Source organism: Myodes glareolus, chromosome 8, assembly GCF_982192425.1.
Source record: "Myodes glareolus chromosome 8, mMyoGla1.1, whole genome shotgun sequence".
Taxonomy (NCBI): domain Eukaryota; kingdom Metazoa; phylum Chordata; class Mammalia; order Rodentia; family Cricetidae; genus Myodes; species Myodes glareolus.
The window spans coordinates 99,666,187-99,692,470 of NC_142033.1; the positions used below are offsets into that span (position 1 = coordinate 99,666,187).

Below are 26,284 nucleotides of genomic sequence, written 5' to 3' on the forward strand. Positions count from 1 at the left end.
GGCTGTTGGGTCCCGTGCCGGAAGCCACCTGGATCCTTCTGAAGCAGCGCGGGATCTCTTGTTTCTCGTGGGCGGTCTCACGCGAGGCTTCGCGAACCCAGCCTCGGACACCAAAATCGGCCAACGCCGAGAAAGTCACCCTGCCACCTCCGCGCCTCCTCCGCGGACCCGCTCCGCCCCGCTGCGCCCCGCTGCGCTCCGCCCCGCCCCTCCCCGGAAGTGACTTGAGGCCCTTCCGGAACCTCTAGGCCCAGCGGCTGCAGCGTCACCTGACGAGCCGGAGCGGGCCCGGCAGAGCAGCCGCTGCCACCGCCAACGAACCGGGTGCCGCGCGGAGTCCAGCAGCGCGCCGGGCAGCCGGGGGGCCCAGCGGTCGGGCCGAGGGCGACGCGACGCGGACGAGGCGGAGCCCGCAGCGGGGCGGGGGCCGGGGGGCGGGCCGGGGGCGGCCCCGGGCTCATGGAGGCGCCGGAGAGGGCGGGCGGTGGGGAGCCCCCCGAGCCGGGCGGGCGGCCGGGGCTGGGCCCGCGGGCCTTCGTCCCGCAGAAGGAGATCGTGTACAACAAGCTTCTGCCCTACGCCGAGAAGCTGGACGCCGAGTCCGACGTGCAGCTGGCGCAGATCAAGTGCAACCTGGGTCGGGCAGTGCAGCTCCAGGAGCTGTGGCCCGGGGGCCTCTTCTGGACCCGGAAACTCTCCACGTAAGTTGGCTGAGGCTGTCGGCGGCCCGGACTCTTTGTCTGAGATGCGGCTGCTCAACTTGGTCTTGTCCGGGCGGCGCTGGCCTGGTGCAGGGTTCCAGGGCAGTGGCCGAGCCCGGGAGGGACCCAGCCTCTTGGCTTCTTTCTGCGCCGGACCTTTGGGTTCTGCCAGTTGCCTCTCGTACTCAGTGTTCTGGTCGTTTCTCTTCGCCTGCCAGGCTCTGGGACCCGCAGGGGTCTGCGGACACAGCGACGAGCGGTTCCCTTTGGCTCTCCTTGGAGTTCTGCGTGTATAGCTGCGGGGTAGAGAGGTCCTGACTTTGGGGAAGCTACTTCTGACTTCACTTCTGTGTTTCCTCTAGTTCTTTCTTCCCCAAGGATTCACGCATTTTTCACTTCTCTCTCTCCTAAACCGCATCGTGAGTGGGAAGGAGACCGCAGGGAGACTAAGAGGTCCTGGTGTGTGTGCGCCTGTGTGTGTGTGCGCGCGTGTCTGTCCGTGTCTCTGTGTTGTTTTGTTTGGTGGAGGGTGCTGCTCTGAACTCCTGGGTTTAATTGAAACGATTGGTTTCAAATAGGTGGGTCAGCGTACTTCTCAGACTGAGTGAGTAGACGTTGATATTGAGAATGTTGCTTTAGAATCCTAGGAAAGCATATGTTCCTGTTGTGACATTTCCTCTGTCGAGACTTTGCTGATTCTAAGGCAAATAGTGAAAAGCGCTGTCAAGTTGTCCCAGGGCTTTGCTAGCTCGCCGGACTGTGTTTCTGAGTTGGTCAGATGAATGTTGACGATCTTAACGCAGAGTTGTGTTCTCCGTACGCTTGCTGAAAATTACAGAGCTAGTGGAGTTAGAACTGGGGCAAAAATGTCTGGAGAGATCTTTGCTCTATGTGCGCCTTTACTGTGGCAGAAGTCTTTGTATAAGAATTTTGCTCTTTTGTTTGGTACGCTACATACGGTCTAGATGTTTATGCATGTGGTTACCGATGAGTGATCACACGGGACATGTCATTTGTGTTTACCAGGATCTGCTGAGTGAACTGGGTGATGACTCAGGGTTTTATAACGCAATAGTCGGCTGTATCTCCCCGCGGGGTAATTCTCATGTGCTGATTATTAAGGGGCCTCTGACGGATTTTTCATACCCTTTTACTGAGAGGGTGGAAATAGCTCTCCTTTAATTGAAAAGATGCAAAACTAAAACACTTAATTTGCTGTCCTATAAAATGTAAAGGTTAACAGAGCTTCTGACTAAAGTGTAAAGAAGTTTATAGTGTTAAGGATCCGTAAAAGTGGAGATCAGTTTCACCAAAGAAAACCCGATTGTTAGGTAGTTAAAATTCAGATGCTTTTTCATGTGTTTCCCCCTAGGTGTTTGTGTTTGGATACAGTAAATACAGTTTGTTAGTTGGGGTAGACCCTTTTAAAATCATTTTAATACACTTGCCAAAGAATATTGCTTTCAGGGGATATAAGCAACTTTTCTTTAGTGTACAATATGTAGATGCCAATGTATGAAGACATTCAGTTTGAATTTATGAACATAGTTAAATGATTGTTTTCTAATTTCTGGTTAGTGAGTTTGGTAAATTAGCACTAGATTTTGTTGTTTTGACTTGAGTAATAGTGTTACTAAGGAAGCGCTAAAAATACAGTGGGGATACAATGCTTTATGTAGGGCAGTATTGCTGTTTTAGATAGCTTAATGCTGGTAACTTGATTTTCATGTAAATAACCAGCAAGAATTGCTGTCAGGTAGAATAATTTTAGAATGCTGGTTAAATGTTGGAAACTCATTCTTGGAATTGTATAGCTATGTGACATTTTGAATTTGATGGACATACTGTGGTCTTTGGTGTGTGTTTTTCCTCTCTAAGTCATATTAAAGTCACCTGTTAGTTGTGCTTTCCCACGCCACTTTTTAAAAAGCCGCAGGGTGTTGTTTAACATCTACATAATCATCAACTGATCATGTTTAGTATTTTCTAGAAGAAATATATTAAAAAATTTAATTCTTCCCACCAACTCTCGAAATGTGAGAAAGTTACTTAATCAAGCCTTTCAGCTTTCTTGTGAATAAAATGAAGGGCTAAATCATTCCTGCAAACTATTTTTGCTCTGATATTCTGGCTTTTTTTTCTTTTTAACATTTCTTAGGATTTGTAGGGGGGGGTGATATAAACCAGTTGTGATTTCCCCTACCACGCCACCCTGAGATAAGCTAGGGTGTCATGGCCTTGATCTACCTTTTCGCACCTCCAAATGGTGGAATTGCTGACAAGAGACATCATGCCTGGCTTAACTTTTGTTTTTGAGACAGGGTCTCAAGTAGCCCAGGCTTACCTTCAAACTTGAACTCCTGACCCCCATCTCCACCTCTGAAGTGCCAGCAATTATTCACAAACAGCCAGTTTTCTCTTTATTTGCTAACTGGCTCTTTGTGCCAGAACCTCATTTTTGTTTCTAATTTGGATAGTTTTTAAACTCAAAAAGTTTTTACCTCATGTATTTTCAATAAAATTTATTTAATTTTATTTTTATTGTGTATGTGTGTGAGCAGAGGACAAATCTAATCGACTCTCTCCTTCTACTCTTCCAGTGTGGTTTCCTGCGATCAAAGTCAGGTCTTTAGGGTTGTCTGCCAAATGCTTTTACCTGAGGAACCATTTTGTTGATTCTGAACATTTTTATTATGGAAAATATCAAACATACAGAAGAGAATAGTAATATAATGACTTATCAATAATCATCAAGCTTTATCACTGGTTTTGCTCTGATTTCTCCCTCTATCTGCGCTCCCTTGTCTGAGGTTTACTATAGTCAGTGCTCATGGGCAGAACAGTTTTAAAGGCTGATTTATTGTGTGTGTGACACACTTGCACTTGTGCCATGATATGCTCGAATAAGTCAGGTAAATCAAAATCCTCTCACCATTTTTTCTAGAATGTGAAGTCAGGTTATCAGACTTGGTGGCAAACATCCGTATCTGCTGAGCATCTTACCAGGTCTAAAAAGACTTATCAGTGATTGTTTTCATACTGTACCATCTTTTATCCTTTTAGAGAGTAGACTTAATTTTGGGGTAACAAATAATGGTGTGGAATAACTTCTGTTTTAAAACATCAAAACACTGAGAACTGTCTGGTTTGTGGGACATTCTCTGTCCATTTTGTTCAGGACACACCAGTAAAGGAATAGCTCGACCAAGAAATTTGATGAGAAAATATGATTTCCAAATGTATCCTTTCATATATATATTTCATTGTGGTCAATTTTAACACCGGTATTGAGGCAGTAAACCACACACAGTGCCATTAGTCTGAAACCTGGATGATGTGTCTTGTGATGGCTATGCTATCTGTTTTGCTGCAGGATTGTACTGTATTGAAGCCCACATCCAGGGTTTCTTGCTTTTTGTTTTTTCTCCCCCCACAGTGCTGGTTCTGGGACTCGGGGTTTCACACACATACTGCGCAAGTGTCCTACCACAGTTCCACCTCCACCCAGAAGTCCTTTTTTTTTTTTGAGGCAGGGTTTTCTTGTAGCTTTGGAGCCTGTTTTGAAACTCTCTCTGTAGACCAGGCTGGATTGAACTCCCAGAGATCTGCCTCTGCCTCCTGAGTACTGGGATTAAAGGCCTGCGCTCCCGCCGCCACTGCCACCACCACCACTTGGCCGAGAAGTACATGTTCTTAATTGAAGTGGAGGAGTTTTGTTTGATTGTTTTGAGGTAGAGGCTGACTCTGTAGCCCAGGCTAGCCCGTAGCTCATCTTATAGTTTAGGGAGGCCTGGAACTCATTCATGGTTCTGCTTCAGTCTTCTGAGTATTGGGTTATAGGGTGTGAGACACCACATTCAACTGTAAAATTAATAATTAAGCAATAAAAATTGAGAGGTGCTTTTCAGTAAAAAAAAAAAAAAACCAAAAAAAACCCTGAAACCTTCTAATTATCAATTTTCTGCTAAGTGAAATTCATTTGTAGTTGTTAAGTCTCAAACCCTGGGACTAAGGGCTATTTAGATGCCTGTTTAGCATATCAAAGTGAACCTGACCACCTGGTTCTCCCAGCTGTCCTTCAGCCCCTACTTGTTGCAGGGTCCTGAAGTCTCTAGTCCAGGGGGCTGGGCCTCTTTTCCTATATATAATCCTAGCATTTTGGTTACCTGGCCCTTTTTGTACCTTTGGCCTCTTAGTGGCTGCACCTGCTTCCCTTCTTTTCCCTCTCTTCTTGTTAATCAGAATTTAACACTTCCATTTTCCACACTCATTGCCTTATTTTATACTAACAGCAGGTTAAGAACATAGTAATGAAAGCAATAGAAAGTAAGCAGTAACAACAGAAGCCCTTGTATTGGGTTAGCTAACCCTCCCCTGGAATATTAAAAGCAGCACGCAGCATTCAGATTTTCTTTTGGAGTCTTGGCTTGGTTATTTCCATATTTATTTATGCTCAGCATTTCTTTTTTGATCTACATTTCATGCTTTTGTGTTCATATCTTCCTCTCTACTACTTTGAGGTTTACTTTTACTTCTGCAGCCCTCTACCCCCAGTATTTAGGAGTGGTACTCATTAATATTAGAATTTGTCTTTTGTTCTTTGTAACCCAAAGCGTTAGCAAAGCTAAGGAATTGTTAATGTTATATTCAAAATTTGAATTTCAAATTATATTTGAAAATATAATTCAAAAAGTGAATAGTAGTTTATAAATAATTACTGGGCTCAAAAGAAAGTATGTCTTTAACCAAAGAATTTAAAGGAACAAACAGTCTAGTTTCATAAAAGGTTAATGTTTCTTAACTCCAAAGGGATATTCAGGAGTGATATTCAGCAGATTATGTTGGTTACATCATGGAGTTTGACCTCTTTTCCATTCATTTCCCCCCTCACATCTTCTCCCTTCTCTTCCCTCTTCTGTTTTCCCTTGTTCTTTCCTCTCCTCTCAGTGTTGGACTGAGCCCAGGACCTTGTTACATCCACGCTAGTTTGGCTTTCTGTTACTAAACTACATCCTCAGCCCCTAAGACTTTTGTTAAAATAAATTTTCTGAGTTTTAAATAAGTCATAGTTTTAGTTGTTTAATTTTATTTAGTTTAGATTAGAACTATTAAATTTTTTATTGTAGCATCATTAAATTTCAGTAGCTACCGTTTTCTGCTAATTTTGACTGTATTTCACAATACCTGGACTCTAAACACTTGAGATAAAAGTATAACAAAGGCTTGTTATTGTTCATTTTAATAAAAAAAATGCCTTTTAGGAGGGGGGTGATAACAGATGGCTCGCTGGTTAAGAGCACTTGGTTGCTCTTCAGTGGTTTGGTTTGATTCTCAGCAATCACACAGTGACTCGCACCCATCTGTAACTTGGATTCTTTGGCCTTACTGTAGACAAAATACCCATACACATAAAATAAAGAGTAAAATTCTGAAAGTTAAGAAAAAGTATGTATATATATATATATATATATATATATATTACATATATATATGTTTTTTCCATTAAGGGAGGAAAGATTTATTTTTGCTTACAGTTTCAGAGGGATTCCAGGTCTTTATGGCAGGCAGGAAATGTGGGGAAACAGGAACAGCAATATTGTCTTTGGTGTCAGGAGTGTATAGCCGTTGCATTTCATGTGGCAGTGGACTAGGCGACAACAAAGACTTCATTCTAAGGAAACGACAACAATAGCAAACCCTAATAACCATTGCTGCTGTGAAATGGGTATGAGAATAGCATTTAACTCTAAACAAGAATTGTTGGGAATATTCGTGTTCTTCCCTTGTCGGCTGTCCAATGGAATATGTTAACAGTCTGAGCTGTTTTCAATAGGTGTTTTATTTCATTTTCTAGTGATTTTCTTTTTAAATGAACAATGAAGTGTAGTGGTTTTCTACAGCAAGAAATTTTATAAACATAAATATAGCTACATATTTTGGGCAGTTATATTTTTCTTATTTTTCTACTCAACTGACTTGAGTGTAGTTGATTTTTTTTTGAAAGTTTCTTTTTTTTTTTTTAAAAAATTCATTTATTTTTATCTGCATTGATGTTTTTCCTGCATGTTTGTCCATGTGAGGGTGTCCGATCCCCATGAACTGTGAGTTACAGTTGTGAGCTGACGTGTGGTTCTGTGAATTGAACCATGATCCTCTGAAAAAGCAACTAGTACTTTTTAAAACACGGAGCCACCTCTTCCAGTCTCATTTTGAAAGATTCTTAAAGAGTGAATGAAATAATTTACCTATGCAGTGAGTAATTAGGGCTTAGCCTTGGGCATGCTCGGCAAGTGTTATATCACTGAATTACACCTCCAAACCCCTGAAAAGGCTTACTTAGTATAGTTTGTATTCTGAGGGCAAGTGGAATACTTGCAGAGGCCCCAGCAAACAAAATGACAACTTGTTAACATGTAACAGATGGAGTTCCCTATCTATGTAAGTGGGAGAAAAGTTACTTCTAGCTTGTTTATAAGCAGGGGTACATTTATAAGTAGTTACAAATTGTGGCTTTTGATACATAATCTCAAGCAGTAGCCCTCAGCTGTCCAGGAACTCACTCTTTAGAAGCTGTCTTTCTCCTTCAACCCGAGTGCTGAGATTATAAGCATGAACCACCCAAACTGTTATGGCAAACAGGACTTTGCTGTTTATGCTCTTTGGTATGGACTCCAGGGTTTTGTGTGCTTGGACGTTCTCTGTTGTCATTAATCTGTACCTTTAACCCAAGAACATTGTAAAGACCTTTTCACTTAAAAATGATCTTTTTTATTTTATCTTTTTCACCCCTCTCCCCCGCTGTGAGAAGTCAGAGGCCAGTTTTCAGGAGCTAGTTCTCACCGTCCACCATGTGAGCTCCAGAGACCAAACAGCCAGCCCATCAGGCTTGCTGGCCCAGCTCCCTTATCTTCTGACCTATCTCCCTGGTCCACATTTTTTTCTTAATGGGTGCTAATTACAAGCTTTCATTTACATACTCATTACATCATATAATTTTTCAAAGACAGAAAGGTGAGGAAATCATTAACGCACATTTGTTAGTAATTAAGGATTGACTGTTCATGATTTTCAGTTTTATATAGATGTGTACTGGATTATGATACATTTGTTATTGTGGGTTGCAGCTGATGGGTTTCTATTGTTAGTGTTGTTTAAGACAGGCTCAGGCCAGCCTTGAACTTGCTATGTATTCAAGCTAAACCTCTTTTTTTTGGATAATGTCTCTGGAAACTTCCACTGTCCTCTGTAACAGAGACTATCCTTGAACTCTTGATCCTTTTGGTCAGTCTCCAATGCTAGAGTTACCGCTATTCCCCACTGTACTCCATTGCCACCATACTCCCATTATCTTCCTTCTGTGGGTTTGAACCTAGAACCTCATGCATGTTAGGCAAGTGCTCCTCATCAGCCTTTCTTATACTTTTTAAAAAGATTAATTTTATGTTTATGAGTGTTTGCCTGTGTGAATAAGTGTACCTTACATAAGTTCCTGGTAACCATAAAAAGAATCCGATCTTTTTGAATTGTCGTTATTGGCAGCTGTGAGCCACCATGTGGGTGCTGGGAACTGAACTTGGGTCCTTTTCAAGAGTTGCAAGTGCTTTTAACCTCCAGCCACCCTCTTACTTTTATTTTGAGCCAGAGTCTCACTGAATTGTCCGGACTTTGTTTGGACTTTTCTTTAGTTCTTCTTGTCCTTGAACTTGCAGTACTTCTTCCTCAGCTCCAGGTAACTAGGTTACAGGTCTTTGCAGACCCTGCTTCAGAAAACTTTTTCTGTGTTAGTTTCTCTGTGTAGCCCTGACTTTCTTGGAACTCTCTCTGTTAGACCAGGCTGGCCTTAAACTCGAGAGATGTTACCTGCTTCTGTCTCCCTAGTGCTAGGATTAAAGGTGTACACCACCACTGACTGGCTCAGAAAACTATTGTATATGATTCAATTTAGTGTTCATTGCTCATCACCTCCCAGTGAAATTAATAGTTAATACTTTATTTAAGCACTACTTAAAGTTGGTCAGATCCACTAGTTATGTGATAAACCTGGAATCTGAACCAAGTTCCTGTGATTTTTTTCTCCTGGCTTTGTTGCCTGTCCTAGCTACCCTGATATCTGAGGTTGGAGGTTTGTTTGAGCCCAGCCTAATTATTGAGATCTTTTCTATGAACAAGCAAATAAATAAATAGGTAGAATTAGGTGTGTTGGCATACAGCTTTAAAGATTAGTACTTGGAGACAGGCAAGAGGATTTGGCCAGCCTGGACTATGGAATTGAGGAATTATGTTAATTAGAAACACACCAAAAATATAGTAAGCTTCACTTCCAAAGCTAACAAGCAAACCTGAGCTGTAAGATTTGTCTCTGGAGCCAGAACTGCCTCAACTCACACAACACAAAGCCCTTCTTCCTGATGCTGCTGTGCACCTCAGCCTAGTGTTTGCTAGTTCCTCTGCAAGGTGAGGGAGCCTCAGGTCTTCCTCTATCATAGGTGTGTTGTTTTCTGTGGTGGGGCAGGTGCTGCAGTGTGATTCTGTAGACATAATGGTAACTGACAAGGCACTAATCAGTCGCAGCTCAGTCTCTTTGCTGTTGGAAATAGGTAAAAACAGCGGTTTTTACAGTAGCTCGAAGCTATTGACATAACAGTTTTGTTTTCTGATCTTCAACTCATATAATCAGCAATTACTGATTGAGCTAAAAGAATACAAGAAATAAAAATAGCAAGTTAACAATTTAATATCTGTAACATGAAGAGAATATTAAAAGAGAATATTGGTAGAATGTTGAATGAACGACATAGACACAATGCCACACAGTAAGTGTCCTAATATGCCAGCAGTCAGCAAAGTTACATCCGTTATTTACTTTAGTTCTCTTAAACTACCTCAGGGACTGTAGGTGCATTCATTTTCTGCTATTGTACTCCTGAAAGAATGAAGCTACCCGATGTTTTCTCAGTCTGTTTGGAATGCTGTAAGTTCCATAAACTGGGTGGTTTTAGAGCAACTATTTATTTCTCCCTGTTCTGGATCTTGGAGTCCAAGATCTTGGTGTTGTCATGGACAGGTTCTGGTCAGAGCTCTTGCCAGCCAGCTACTCGCCACATCTTCACCTGTTGGGAGGAATAAATATGAGCCCCAGTTCCTTCTAAGAACACTGATCCCATTATGAAGGCTTTATCTTTAAAAAAAAAAATGACCTCCCTAAAGCCTTACCTCAGAATACCTTGGTGTTCAGGATTAGGATTTCAGTGCATTCGGTGGGGGAGGGTACAGACAAGCATTTATTCCTTTAGGGATACGAAGGGGCTTTTATGTTGCTGTGTGTGAGAGAATGTGTGTGAAGGTGTGTTCACCTCTGCCAGTGCCCCCGGAGGCCACAGCTTGGTTCTTCCTCTGTTGCTTCCCTGCTTTATTTTCTAAATGCACCTAGGGCTGACCTAGACTGTCTGTCTGATCAGTGAATGGATCCGCAAGGTTCTTCCTGACTTCCACCTCTTCTTAGTGCCATGGTCACAGTCAGGGTCTACCAAGGTTAGTGCTCATGAGTGTGTGTGTGTGTGTGTGAGAGAGAGAGAGAGAGAGAGAGAGGGAGGGAGAGAGAGGGAGAGAGATGTGCATGTGTCTATGCACATAGATGTGTACATGCTTTGGCCAGAGGCCAGAGGAGGTCGTCAGGTTCTGCTCTCTTACTCTCTGCCTTCTTTTCTTAACTGTGTCTCACTGAACCAGGAGCTAGGCTGGCAGACAGCAAGAGCCAGGGATCCTCCTGCTGTCATACTCTATCTGTGCTCCTACTCTCCAGTGCTAAGTTCATGCTCTGTTTTGTTTGTTGTTGTTTTGTTTTGTTTTTAATATAGGTGCTGGAGATTTGAACTGAGGTCCTTGAGCATGCTTATTCGTTGTTCTTATACACTAAGCCATCTCCTCAGCCTCAACTTCCTCCATTTTATTTGGGGGGCAGGGTCAGGCTGGGTTTGAAGTGACAGTAACTGCCTCATCCTCCTAAGTGGTAAGATTAAACAGATGTGAGAACCCTGTCTGACTAGTTACAGAAACTTTGTGACAGCCAAATTTCATTAAGACCACAGAGATCCTCTTAATTAACTTTATATCTATGGAAAAGAAGGAAGGCTTCCTAGCTGTATATCTTGGGAAGATCTACCCCAGGAAGGCTCATGACTAGCTGGGAATGCTTTTGTATTATCTTGTATTGTCTTTTTCTGTGGGAGGATGGAACATGATGACTTGTCATTTGTATGTTCTATTGAAAAATTCAATCATGACTTTTACTAAGGTTTTCAAGTATTTTGAGATATCTGATAATTATTTTTAGTCTTAGCTAAAACTTGTGAAAGAGGATGGACAATCTTTAAGAAGTGTCAAGTAGAGTTTTTGAGCTTAAGTATACAAAAATCAACATGGATTAGTTTTAAAAAATGATGGTTGTTATAGTCTACTTCCATGTTTTAGAATCTAGCTTCCTGTTTGTTTTTTAAAAGATTTTAATTACATGTGCTTATGTAGAGTATGAATGGATATGTGCACACTTGGTGCAGGTACCCATGGGGCCAGAAGAGGGCGTTAGATCCCCCTGAAGCCAGAATTCCAGGCAGTTGTGATGACATAAGTACGAGAAACCAAACCCAAGTCCTCTGTCGTAGGACTCTTAATGCTGAGCCTTTTCTCCACCCCCACCCCCACCCCCGCTGGCTTTATTAGTATTTAATACTCCCAGTATTTTTGTCAAACTTAAATCTAAAATGATTCTCAAAAACACTTTAAACAGTTACATAATTCTGCTACAATGATCGATCCTTTCACTAAGTTTTCTTTCCTAAAGGTTAACCTATACTCTGTGTTTCTTTTCTCGTTTCATCTGTATCTTTTTGTTGATGGGTTTATTTTAGTTTAGTTTTTGAAATTTGAGATGGTTTTGTGTGGACCAGGCTGGCATCAAAAACTCCCTTTGTAGACAAGGGTGTGTTTGAATTCAGAGATACATCTGCCTCTGCCTCCCGAGTGCTGGGGATTAAGGATGTGTACCACTGCCACCCCACCCTTCCTCTTTCCTGCCTCCATTTCTCCCCACCCCCACCCTCCCTTCCTCCCGCCCTTCCTTCCCTTGTGCTGGTGTGGTGTTCCACACCTTTAAGTCTGGCACTGGAGAGGCAGAGGTGGGTGGTGTCAATCCCACTGGGCAATAATAAGGCCACTACCATGATTTTGAGCCAAATTTGAAGCAAGCTTTAATTAAATACTGGCCAGTTACACTCTGGGGTTCCCCCAAAAAATTGACTATAAGCTACGTTGGCCGGGTGTTTATAAAGGCAAATTTACAAGACTATATACCTCCTGCTTTTGTCCACCTGGGGCCACTTCCTACTTCCTACCTCATTTACGTGGGATCAAGCACGGCTGATGCAGTTGGGTCAACCAAACTTGTTTAGGGAAGTGGGAACGAGGCTTGTTATCAGCCTCCCTCAGCTCAGAAAGCATCTGCCCTCCTGTTTGTTTTGTGGATCTCTTAGGCACAAACATTAAAACTTAAAACATAACTTTGACTCTCAAAACGCCTCCCTTGAGTTGACTCTTGTGTTGGATTTCTATTTATATTGGGATGTAATAACTATCAGCTAATAGCAACCAAATGGGAATTTATATATCTAGTTAAGGCATTAATGATGGAAGAACAAATAGTAATTAGCAGAAAAAGAAGGGTCAAAGGGCCTGTGTGACTTACATCACAGTTACTGTCCAGAAGGAGCCTGAAAATGAGAATGGGACCAGTCAGTTATCTCAGATCTCTCTCTTTTTTGACAATTTGTTTTTATTTCCTTCCTTCCTTCCTTCCTTCCTTCCTTCCTTCCTTCCTTCCTTCCTTCCTTCTTGTAGCTTTGTTTTGGCACAGTCAGATTATTTCTAATCATTCCTGAATGGTTTGTGTAGAAACAATAATTTTGTTTTAAAGCTCTGTTTACATAGAACAGGTTGAATGCTATATCATACTCTAGAACTATTTCAGATAACAAAATTTATCTGTTGATAGATCTGTGTCTATTTGGTTTTTAACAGATAACTTTTCTGATATGCCAATAGGCACTAAAGGTAGCCATTCTGTCCCCTATGACTGGGAATTTCCTTTTGACCTAACATTCCAGCCTGTTGAGGACAACAGGCAACATATTCTCTTCTGTAACCACTTCCTGCAGAAACCAGGTTATCGATGCCAGGGCCCAAGAAGGTTGGAATGGTAATAAAAAGCTGAGAGGGGATTCTGGCAATGGGGCATTCATCAGAAGTATCTAGTTAGCTAGCCCAGCTAAACAGAGAGCAGTTACAACATCTACTGGTTCACATCAGCTATCAGCAAGTCCAGAGCTTAAGCCATTTGGAGCATTTTGTAGTCCACAGCTGATTGCTTGATGGTGTCTGTCAGCCTAGTGGAAATCTGATGAGATAGAGATTATAAACAGAAGCTAAAGGTTTAGGAATTTAAAGGAAAATCTTCTTTTTTATTTGGAACTTTCAGGCCCATAGACCTAGTAATTGGGGGAGGGGAGGAGTCCCAAGATCAGGAGAGAGATCTCACCTCCAGGAATAGGCATGTGAGGGGAAACTTAGACTATACTTCTCCGCAGTCCCTTGTAGAGGTGGATCCAAATATTAAACCAACCCCCAGACTCCTTGAAGCTTATGTAAATTTTTAGTTTACAAAAAGAGATAAAAGTTTTAGATATATAAGCATTACCACTGTTATCTATACTAAAAGCCACGTTGTAGGAAAAGCAGCCAACAGCTGGAATAGACTCAAATCTTTGAGTCATAGTAAAAGCTATGGATTCGGTTTAAAAAGCATGAATGTATTTTTCCTTTGTTCAGAGAGTCGGATGTATAGATTGGACAGAGGTATTTTTAGCCTCATAAGAAGCATCTTTAAGATTTTATGCTGAAAGCAATGAAAAAATTTTTTAATTTTGAGCTGGTGAATGAATAGTAAGTAGTTAGTGCTCTATAGCAGCTTATCAGAACTTCATTGATCCATGTTAAAACTCTTAACTTTTGAAATCTTAGTTAACAATAGCGTAGAAGGCAGAAAAAATATCTCAAACATTTTCCATTTTTCACATATATCAGCGAATCAATCCCACACCAGTTATGTTTTAAGGGGTTATTTATTTTGGGGGGTAAAACTTACATACACCATAAACCGTCAGGAAGGGAGCCTAGTCGCTGGAGCAGGAGCCGGGAGCAAGGGGAGCAGGAGCCAGGAGCAGGAGCCGGGACCAAGCACCGGAACCAAGAGCCGGAACCAAGAGGGCCTGATCCGGATCTGCTTCTCTTTTTAAAAGAAAAATATACCACGCCCCAGTGGGCTGGTATTTCAGCAGCTATTGGCTGACGGAGCGGAAGTCGCTCCCCGCTGCACTGTGGGCTCGTATTTCAGTGACTATAAGTTACTCCCACAACACACATATATTTAAACACTTTCTTACCTTTACACTTAAAGCTGCATTTACACATAAATCATTATCTTAGACCCTCAGAACTTACTTGAGCTTTCCCATCCTCAGACCTTTACACATCTTAGAACACTTAGACCCTCAGAACTTGCATAGACTTTACACCTTCTTTCATTTACCAGAGACATGAGTAGTTATTTCTGAGAACAATCTTTGCAGAACAAGTCCTTTTGAATAAAGGAGAAGTAAGTTACATCTGAAATGAGTTTGTCCTATAATATGAAGCCCTTAGCAAGACAAACCTGTTTGCCTTTCTTGGCAGGAGAACTAGTAGCTCTAGGAAAAGCAAGGCTTGATTTTTGCATAGGAAATGAACTAACAAGGTCGATACGGAAGAGCTGTTGCCTGCTGCTGTTAAACTGACTAAGCTAAAGTTAGCCTAGCTGTCAATGCCATCAGAGATCAGAGAAGGATAAATTATAGTAGGCAGTAGCAAATGGTCTATGTATGTATCAGTTTAAATGACAGAGATTTACCCATCACCTAGATGGTTATTCCCATGGTGTCAGTTGCTTTATTGGAGGCAGAAATCACTGGGCAGCATTAGTCTTAGAATGGCATGCCCAGAAAAGAGACTTTTCTGTGGAGAAGGGACTTGGGGTACTGACCTTATTTTGTTTAGGCAAAGTGTGGTAATCAACTTCTCCAGTATTCTGCTTGTCTACCGTTTGGGTAGGGTCCTGGCAGTGGGTGAGGCATTGGGCCTTTTGTGCCCAGTGTTTAGCATTACCACAATCCAGGTGGAGTGGTTGGTGCTCCATCTGTCTTCTTTGGAGACCTTGCTATCACTGCTAGGAGCTATGATAAGTAAACTTTTTCCATTAAACATTTTAATTGCTATATTCAAAAGATTTCTTGACCAGTTTGAGGACCATTACCTATTAAGTATATATGAGGCAAACAAACTTTGCTTGTTTTTAGTTATTTCCTGGAAAACATATATAGGAGGCTAAATAAAGCTTATTCCTGTAATAATAATTATTCCTGTAATTTGAACTTAGCATGACAATAAGCATAGTCCTGAACATTAGAGCATTTTAATTATTTATAAGGTGACTTAATAACTTGCAAATTTTAATTACCTTTAACAGTTTACAATAAGTTAGTAGCTTTTTATAAGGTTAGGATTTTATAGCTTTATCCCTGTTAGGTTTAACCATTAAAAAAGTAATCTTTTCTGAACTGAGCCTTTTTAAGTATCAAAGTAAAACTTTTAATCATAAATAACAGTCCATGGGAGATTGTCAGCTTTACTTTCCTGGCCCTTTCATACTGCACTATTACAGAATATGACAAGTTTCTTATATGACTCAGTTTATCAAAATAACTAAAGCTTAACAAAATTAGCAAAGACAAGGAGAGCAGGCCTGCATTCTTCAGCCTGAGTAGACCTCAGGTATGGCTAGACATTCTTTATGCTGGTGGTTTTCGGACTTTCTAGTGCTGTGCTCCTTCAACTCGGTTTCCTATGTTGTGGTGACTTCCAACCTTAACACCATTCTCTTTGCTATTTCACAACTGCAGTAGGAACACTGTTAGGAATCACAGTGCAAACACTCAACCCCCAAGGGTTGTGACCCATAGATTGAGAACCATTGCTGCAAGCTCTTTCCCAGGTTGCTTTTTTAGCGTGGAGGGGTTGGTCTTTTTGAGACAGGGTTTCTCTGTGTAGCTTTGGAGTCTGTCCTGGAACTTGCTCTGTAGACCAGGCTGGCCTCAAACTCACAGAGATCCACCTGCCTCTGCCTCCTGAGTGCTGGGATTAAAGATGTGAGTCACCACTACCGGGCTTCCCAGACTGCTTTTGCAAGACCATTTAGGTTATTGTCTTGTTGCATCATAAGATATCCCCATTTTTGGTGTTTAGTGTTTGGTGTTCATAGTTGCAGCCCTAACTGTTTAGCTTTTTATTTATTTTTAAGATCACATGTTAATAATATAAAATATTTTATGAACTTAAAATGTCCCATAGCCTTATAAATTTAAATATTTTAAAAGCTGTTCCTTTAAAAATAACCAGTTTTTCTAATTTTCTGTAAAACTCCAAAATTTCCTCTTAAGTTTAAAATGAATGGAACTGTGATTCTGGGCTTCCTGTGACCGACTTATTTCAGGCGGTTTATGTATGTTGTAGCATATTACAGGATTTCCTTTTTAAATGTTTACATTTATTTACTTTGCTATTTTTGTAGGCTGAGCATATAATATGTCTTTTTTCATTTATCACTCCATGAAACATCAGCTTGCTCCCATAGCCCAGTTAGTAGAGATAATTTAGTAAGGAATATGAGTGCCTGTACCTGCTTCTAAAGGCTTTGTTTCTTTTTTGTAGGTATATCCGACTTTATGGGAGAAAATTTAGCAAAGAAGATCATGTTCTTTTTATTAAGTTATTGTACGAGCTGGTATCAATTCCAAAACTTGAAATCAGCATGATGCAGGGCTTTGCCCGCCTCTTGATCAACTTATTAAAGTAAGTCTACTTTCTGTTACTCCTAGTGAGATTTTATTTTTTAATGGTTTAATAGATTAAGACTCAATTTTGGGAAATGAACAGAACAGTTACCAAAAGTTTAATTGGTATTGATTTAAACATTTATTTTCTCTGTGAGAAAAGTATGAAATTCATCTACAGTAGTGGTGGTTTAAATGCTTTCTTTAATAGGCACTGGTTGGTGGTGAGGAGCACCAAGTTCTTCCTTAGTGCTTATTCTAACAGTGAGTGGTTGTGGGCAGAAACAGGCAAAACACACTGTGATTAGCTGTTCTCTCTGTGTAGTGTACTCAGTAACCATGCACCTGAATAAATGACTTCATATATTTACATTTACTTTCTTTTTTAATAAGGAAAAAGGAACTTCTCTCAAGAGATGATTTAGAGTTACCTTGGAGACCGCTTTATGACATAGTGGAAAAAATATTATATTCTAAGACAGAGCACCTGGGATTAAATTCATTTCCTAAGTAAGTATTTCTGTTAAAGTACTTCTTTGGGGCCACTTGTGGCTTGTACGGGATTAAACACAATGGAGGAAAATGGGTTATATTAAATAAGCAAGCAAATAATTTTTTTTTTAATGTTTTTTTGAGACAATGTCTTTCTGCGTAATCTTGGCTATTCTGGAACCCACTGTATATGTAGACCAAGTTGACTTTGAATTCACCAAGATTTACCTATCTCTGCCTCCCAAGTCTGGGGATTAAAGGTGTACACCACTGCCTGGTGCAAATACATATTTTAATGTGTTCGTTTCTACATAACTTGACTTTGAAACAACTGAGTCTGTATTTCTTCCTCGGTGCTTTTCCACCTTGATATCTCTGATAGTCGACGTCACCATAGTTCTGACTTTTCTCTTGTTATTCTGGTTTTTTTCTTCTTAAACAGTTGCTTATTTTCATTATGCATGTTTTTGTGTGATTGTATGAGTTCATGTGCACTACATGTATTCAGCAGCCTTTGGAGGTCAGAAAAAGGGCATTGAAACTGGAGCTACAGGTTATTGGAAGCCTCCATGTCGGCTCCAGGATTGAACTGGCTCCAGGATTGAGCCAGAGCTGTAAGGGCTCTTTTAACACTGAGCTATCTCTTAACAGCCTCCCCCACAACCTGGCTTTTTGTATTTCAATTCATTAAGTAAAGTTAATGCTTTAAGATGAGGAGCCTTTCATATTCCACGGGGCATTCACTATAAACAATTAAAGGAATACCAGGTGGTCTTCTCACTCACTACAAAACGTGTGCATGGTCTACCTGCTCAGCCTCCCAAGTGCTGAATGTACTGGCTTGTCCCACATGCCTTTACTAATTGACTGCATTTTGGATATAAACTATCCAAATGCCTGTCCTTAATTTTTGTCACTTCCTAGTAATGTCTTGCTGATTATTGGTTCCTTACATATATACCATGACTCTTGAAGACCTAATTTTTAAGAATCTTGTATTTATTTTGAATGTGCAAAGTTTATACTATGATCATTTGCCTCTTTGTGCTAATTAGCATTCTCAAACTTGACTGTTCCCTATCATTTCTGTTGACAGGGTTTGTCTACTTGTGATCACCTTTATTCCTAACATTTTAATATTCACAGGCTTTGCAAATTTGTCTTAACTGTTTTAGATAGTTTTAGTAATTAAAAAATTATTATTATTATTATTATTATTATTATTATTATTATTATTATTATTTTGGGTCTTTTGAGACAAGGTTTGGCTGTCCTAGAACTAGCTCTGTATACTGGGCTGGGCTTGAACTCATAGAGATTCGTCTGCCTCTGCCTCTGCCTCTGCCTCTGCCTCTGCCTCTGCCTCTGCCTCTGCCTCTGCCTCTGCCTCTGCCTCTGCCTCCTGAGTTGAGATTAAAGGGCGTGTCTGGCCTAGCCAGATACCACCACCTGGCCTAAGAGTTAATTTTTAAAGGCAGGCTCTTGTTAGGTAGCTAGTCTGAATTCAAATTCTTTGTAGCCCAGGGTAGCCTTGGCCTTGTAATTCTTTTGCCTTAGCTTCCAGGTTCTGGGATTGTAGGCATAAGTATCCCACTTGGCTTGTTCTTTAGATTTTGTTAGCTGTTTCCTGTTACAATCTAGAATGATTTGTCATTCCTATGTACTGATTTCCTGAAGAACATTGTTTTTTGTGTTAAACTTTTTTCTTTCATAAATTAAAACTTTAAAGGCTTACTTGTATGATTTCTCTCACTGTCTTAGACATGTTGAGGTTGCCTTGAATCTAAGGCTTCTCTTAGGTCAACAGTCTGAACTTCTTGCCTGTGACTGCTAATGGCAGACTTTTTAGAAGCTTTTTACATTATAGATTTAGTGGTGATGAGAGTTAAAAATGACTCCAGGCAATGGTGAACTTAAGCCTTAGTTGGATTTGGGTCAAGTGGTACATCTGTCCTTGGTCCAGTGTTAAAATAAGGGAACTTTCCAGCCACAGACAGACTGAAGTTCATCATGAGTGAATGGTACTGTGTATAAACAGGCTTTTAAAAAATCCTAGTTAAGACAGTTTTCTGTGAAAGCATTTTCAAGAGTGCCTTTCTGTGGAAAGTGTGGCATAGATTGGATGGACTGAGCCTTCAACGAGTAACTTTAGGAATTTTTGACTGGATTACTGTTTGATAGACTTCTGTGACCTGTTATTGTGTTCAGGTCAGTTGTCTTTCTGAAATTCCTCTGATCTGAAAGTTGTTGGTAGGTGAATGGTGGGAGAAAGGGAGTTTTTTCAATGATTTCTTGCCTTTCCTTGTGCCATTTCTTGGTGCTTTGTAAACAGATGTCTTGGTTCCTGCCTGGGCAGGTGTACCTGAGCAGAGGAAGCCACTTCTTTTAACGTCATAAGATGGTCAATTGTGAGTGCCAATGACTTTGTTTTGTTGTTGTTGTACAACTATTGCCTAGAGATTTTATGCTAGTATCCTTGGTGCTTTTGTTTCAGCCTGTAGTCCTCATAGCATCTTTACCATGTTTATTCCTGAAGAATCTTTGCGTCTTCCATAGTCTTGTGGAAACCCTCCTCCTTTAAAGTTCCACCAGTGACTTTTCTTATTAAACTTTTAAGTTTGTATCTATGTATTTTCATTATGTGTATATCTGGTGTCCACAACACTCAGAAGAGGATGTCAGATTACTTAGAATTGGAGTTATGATGGTTATAAGCCACCATGTAAGTGCTGGAAGTCAAGCCTGGGCTCTTGGGAGATCAACAAGTGTTCCAAATCTCTGAGCCATCTCTTCGGCCCAGACAGTGGCTATTGTTTTAAAGAAATGCTATTACTCTTCTGAATTCATTGTTCAGTGGTGAAGAACATGCCTAGCATGCCTGAGGAAGTGGTTAATATCAGTGTCTCTAAACTATAATTGACTGAGCACTTTATGCTTGTTTTTTTTAATTAACTATACCAAAATAATATTTACCAATAATATTAAGGATGAAAGTATAGTTTAGTGTTGAGTGTGTACTTAGCACTTGCCAAGACTCTAGGCTTAATATTTAGCACTGAGCACCATATTCATTCTCTATACTCAGTGACAAAAATAAATATAAACTGTGCTTCTGAGCAGACTACCTGGCTAGTGGATAAAGGTACTTGGTGAGCTATGCTAGCCCAGTGACTGGAGTTTAATTTCTTAAACTTGTCTAAATTCTTGTCTAATTTAATTTCTTAAACGTTGTCTCAAGGTGGAAGGAGTGAACTGACCCCATAGAATTGTCTCCAACTGCACATCATGCACACATCCACAGTAATAACAACTTAAAAAAAATTAAGATATAAATAGCACTTTAACCTTAAAAGAGAAATAATTATTATAAAATGAGTTTCAAGCATGCAGGTGTCATTATAATAAAATATATGATACTCATATTTTGTATCTATTTAATATGATTTTGCTTGGATTTTAAAAAGAATGTTTTATGCAAGAACTATAAGGACTGGAAAGATGGCACATTGGCTGCTTTTACAGAAGACCTGAGTTTGATTCTCACCACTCACCTGGCAGTTCACAATCTCTTATATCTTGCTCCAAGGAATCTTGATACCTTCTTCTGGCTTCTTCAAACACTGAACACACATGTATTTATATGCACACAGGCAAAACACTCATAAAATAAAAATAAGTCAGTCTGTAAAACTGGGCATGGTGGTGTACACTCATAATCCCAGCACTTGGGAGGCAGAGGCAGGCAGAGGCAGGCAGATCCCTTGAGTGACAGGCCCACCTGGTCTACAGAGTGAGTTAGTTCCATGAAAGCTGAGCCACATAGTGAGACTCTATCTCAGAAAACAAAAACAAAATAAAAATAAAGAAATGTAAACAAACCTTGATATTAAATAAATATTGAGGCTTAGATAAAGAATACCATAGCAGACATTACATAAAAGCAAAGAATGACTAGGGAAAAGGAATATGTAAAGCTACAAAGACTGTTCAGTAGGGTTCTGGGGATAATGTCTGGCAGTCAGTGCTCCAAAGCAGTAATGCCTAGCTAGGTATGGCAGACAGATCTCTGTGAGTTCCAGGTAGCTAGGGCTACGTAGTAAAATCCTGCCTCACCGATAACAAGAAAAAAAAAATTCATTCATGTTTTGTCTAGTGTTGTCTTTTCAAGGTAGGATCTCAGAGTCACTCTGGAAGCAAGACTACTAGCCTTGACCTCTAGATTATTTGTCCCCATTTTTCTCGTGCTGGTTTGTGTGTAATTTCTGTGTTGATGTGTTTTGTTCCTTGCCATGTTATAGAAGAATGCCAGTACTATAAAGCTTGTGTGCTATAGTGTATGAGAGAGAGTTGCTGGAAACTGAGCCTTGGGCCTTTAGTCATGTGCTCTTATCAGCTAAACATCCTCAGCCTGTCTTGATTCCATGTCTCTACCAATTGCCATTATAATGATTTGATTATAAAACTATTAAAATAAACTGAATGTGATCATTCATGCATCTAATTCCCACACACAAGAGGCTTGCCATGAGTTTGAGGCCACCTCGGGCTGCACAGTAAGATGGAAGCCTTATGAGGATACAAAGCAAAACCCTGTCTTTAAAAACAGCAAAACGTTGTAAGACTTTCACATGTTTCACTGGATGGTCAGATTGAAAAAGAAATCAGTTGCTTTAAGCATATTTATTTTTCCTCGGTGTTGGGATTATAGGAGTATGCCATCATACCTAGCTTCTTATATTTGTTGTTGTTATCTTGGGATAGTCCACAAATTGTTGGGTATTTTATATTCCTGTCTTTTGACCACTAAAGATTGTTTAGGTTCGCCTCGATTATTTACTTTAAAAGTGCCCTATGGTGTGCTGGAAGCATGGCTCAGGGATGAAGAGCACATCTTGTTCTTTGCTTTGGTTCCCTGGTTCCCAGTGTCCATGTTGGGCCACTCACAGTGACCTGTAACCCCATCTCCAGGGAGAGTGGATGTCTCTGCCCTCCATAGGCACCTGTACTTAGGTGCATGTGCCCATACCCTTACCTATCCCTACACCCACACATACATATAATTTAAAAATAATAAAAATAAATACTTTTAAAAATTGTTAAATTTCCTGTGAGATTGGGGATTATTTTGGTGGAGCATATGCTTAGAATGTGTGAAGCACTGAGCCTTCACCCCTCCTTATCTCTTCTCTTCTCTTTTCTCTCTCTCTCTCTCTCTCTCTCTCTCTCTCTCTCTCTCTCACTCTCTCTCTCTCTCTCATACACAGACACACACACACACAAGTATACCTTCACACATACACAAAACTATACTTTCACACATATCCTGAGCTATACCTTCACACTATGTTCCATATGTGGTTCAGTGACTCACAGTATTCTGCCTGCCTCAACCTCCCCTGAATTGAAGGCATATGCTACCATACCTAGCAGTCTTTTGCTTCGATTAATCATGCCTTCTTTTTTCCTAATTTTGATTATGTAAGAACAGATTTTCTAGGTTGTGGTTGGAGACTGCTTGTTTGTTTCTTGGCCACTAGACTCCTGAAATAATGACACAGAAAACTATATTATTTAAATTACTGCTTGGCCAATCACTTAAGTGTGTTGCTAGCTAACTCTTATATCTTTGGTTAACCCATTTCTATTATTTTATATTTTACTGTGTGGGTCATGGCCTACGGGCAAGGTTCCACCTGGCAGCTCGCATCTTTCCCCTCTGATGGCTCCATGATGTCTCTTTGACTCCGCCTACTCTCTGTATATATCTTTTCCAGCCTGTTAAGCCATTGGCTGAAAGCAGCTTCTTTATTCATTAACCAATAAAAGCAGCACATATACAGAAGGATGTCCCACACAACTAGACCTCAAGCCTTCTTCCTGTATCAGGTTTTTTTTTTTTTTTTCACTTAATATGCCCTTCCATGTTCCCAGGGCTCTGAGATAAAGTTTGAAAGGTGTTTTGTGAAGCTTTAAGTTTTTTGGTGTTTTTTTTTTTTTTAAAAACATATTTCTATCCATACTAGGTTTATTAGGTAGTGTTTTTATATGCAGCAGTTTTTTTTTCCCATATATGCTTCAGGCTAAAATTGATGGGTGAATTATATTGAGCCAGTGACCCAGAGTGATTGACACATAGGGTTGTGTGTCTGCACTTTCGGGGAATATATTGTAAAGTGTGCCATTGATTTGTTACTTTGCTTCTTTTCAGGTATATGGTACACAGCTTTTATCCCAGCATTGGGGAGGTAGCTATCTCTAAAACAAAGGAATAATATCATTTTTAAATTCAGTTTTGAAATACTTTGTTCTTTAGGTTTTGGGTCTCCTCCCAAGCTTCCCTTGAGTTGAAGACTATTGTTTTTGGTTTTTGAGCAGAAATGCTAGAGAAACCAGCAAGTGCTTACAGTGGTCATTGGACCTCCTCGTTCTTCCCAGCACATCTGTGTCTGAATTTCTAAGAGGGGACAGTTCTGACAGTTATCACTTTTGTGTTCAACATTGTTTTGGCACACTGATGCAGCAAGCTGTGCTTTAAACTTTTATAGTCAAGAGATAAAGTTGTTATTTTTTACAAACATTTTATTTCTTAACACCCTTTAACTTAGAAGGAGCCATTTTATTTATTGACTTGCTTTCTTAGAATTGATTGTATCTTGACACATTTAAAACAGCTTTGTCATTTGACAATCTGTTCTCATACTATTTTTAGATGACTTTGTAATCAGAAATGCTTCATTTGTTAACCGTTTGTCTTTCAGCTGTGTGCCTTGTGTGTTTGTCCTTACGGAAAACCAGGGCTTAGAGTGCCATGTGCTTCATTCTATTTTAAAAGCTGGTCCTGTTTAGAGTAAAGATAATCACCATTTTCTCCTCTTCCTTACTTCTCTTCCTTCCATCTCATACTTACAAGTACTGAGATTGTTGGCAATTGGAAGAGGTTTTGTTGTTGTTGTTGTTTTAATTGTTTTGTTTGTTTATTTTAAGACAAGATCTCTATGTTGTCCTGTCTGTTGAGGAACTCACTATGTAAAACATACTGGCTTTGAACGCAGAGATCTGCTTGCCTCTGCCTCTTGTGTATTGGGACTAAAGGAGTGCATCCCCTCGCCTGTCCTGGTAGAGTTTTTAATTTAGTAGAAAATACAAACTTGTGAAGGAGGTAAGTATTTGTAAGGCTGACACTAGCAACATGATAAACTTGTATACTGTTTACCTCAGAAAGAAACACACAGATCTTTTTGGTTATGGTTTATTTTATAAAACAATGTTCTTTATACTCTGGGTGGCATATTGCAAGTTAAAAATACAGAGTGTGATAGGTTATTTTTGCTAATAAGACTTGTAAGAATTATGCATTTGTGAGCTTTTATCATTGGACAGAGACAGTTTACATTTAAGTTCTTACATTTAAGTGTACACATTTGTTTATCACCCCCCCCACATCCCCTTTTGTATACATGTGGTAGTGAGAACAGCTTGCGAGAGGCAGTTCTTTCTACCACCATGCTCATCAGCCTTGGAAGCATGCATTTTACTTGCTAAGCCATCTTGCCAGCCCTAATTTAGTTTTTTTTTTTTTTTTTTTGGGAGGGTGGATTTTTACTTATTTCTTATTTTGTGTGTGTCAGTGTTTTTTGCCTGCATGAATGTCTGGCCAACACTTGCAGGCAGTACTGGCGAAGGCCAGAAGAGCACATCAGATTTCCTGGGTCTGGAGTTATACATGGTTGTGAACCTCCTTCCATCAAGAGTAGTTTTGGGAATGAGTGGGTCTGTGACTCAATGGTAAAGCACTTGTCTCATGCTCAGGGTTCTGGGTTTAACTTTAAAAATAACTAGTTTGGGTCTAAATAACTCAATTATTTATAAATTATATTTTAAATTATGTATTATTTTCTATATAGTATATTTTACTCTGATAATTTTATATACTATGCAATGTTTGGGTTTTTTAAATGTATAATTTGTTTTTATTTTATGTTCATTGGTGTTTTACCCGCGTGTATGTCTGGGTGAGGGTGTCAGAAACTCTGAAATTGGTGTTTGCGGCCATGTGGTTGCTGGCAGTTGAACTCAGGTTTTCTGGAAGCACAGCCAGTACTCTTTACTGCTGACCATCTCTCTGGCCCCTGATTTTTTTTTTTTTTTTTTTTTTTTTTTTTGAGACAGGGTATTACTTATATGTCCTTTGCTAGCTTGGAGCTCACTGTCTAGACCAGGTTGGCCTCTTAATTCATAGAGGTCCACCTTTCTCTACCTCCTGAGTATTGGAATTACAGGCCTGCACCATCATAAAGAGTTGTTTATCAGATTCATCCTCACTCCTTTCTCCACTTCCTTCCCATGTCACCTTCCAACTTAATATCTTTTTTAAAGGCAATTTTAAGTATTTTTCCTTTATATTTTAAGACTGCCATGCAGCAGTATGTTTTTCATAGTAACACGTCTCTAGGAAAATTTCGTTATTTTCCTTTTTTGGGAGGTGGGGATGGGATCTTGCTGTGTAGGCCAGGAGGACTCCAGCACTCCTGCCACCACACCTGGCCTGGTACTTGTTTTCTATCTGTGTACCACTGTCCCGCTCCCATTTGTGGTTGGTAGTGATGGAGCCTAGGGCTTTGTACTTGCTAGGCAAGTGCTGTAAAACTGAGGTGTTCCCTGACCTGGCTTTCTGTATTGATTCATCACAGAGTTATTTGTTTCTTGTTCTCTTTGCTTTTGGTTTTTGAGACAGATCTTAGCCCAGACTGACCTCAAACTCAGTCCTCCTGCCTCTGCTTCCCGAGGGCTGGGATCACAGTGTGTGTCACCACACTTGGCTTACAGAGGCCATTTGAATTAGTACTCTCACTTTTAACATCACTTTTATGTTTTTTATTTTTCTCTTTCCCCATTCACTACATAAAAATAACACATTCTAAACCCTGGATTTTCTTACTGCTCGTGAATGATTGGACCCAAAATTTGATAGATAGTGAACTGATAAAAGTAATTTCCCCATGACCTGTCACTTAAATCATTTTCACTAGGTATTTAGTCAGTAAAACTGATGATTAACATGGTATTTGCAGTGATTTCTAAAATACTTACTTGAGGAAGATTGTATTTACTTTTAAG

At 40.1% G+C, this 26,284-nt stretch overlaps 1 protein-coding gene across 2 annotated transcripts in view; it reads left to right on the forward strand.

Annotated features, from left to right (window-relative positions):
* The first annotated feature begins 444 nt into the window (after positions 1-444).
* The window catches only part of Psme4 (proteasome activator subunit 4), a 107,430-nt gene continuing 81,590 nt past the window's right edge, over positions 445-26,284 (forward strand). For both annotated transcript variants that reach the window (XM_085692331.2, XM_048427553.3), the window contains exons 1-3: positions 445-701; positions 16,554-16,694; positions 17,069-17,185. In XM_085692331.2, the coding sequence (XP_085548457.2) occupies positions 460-701; positions 16,554-16,694; positions 17,069-17,185 (500 nt within the window). In that variant the 5' untranslated portion in view covers positions 445-459. The remainder of the gene's footprint in view (positions 702-16,553; positions 16,695-17,068; positions 17,186-26,284) is intronic.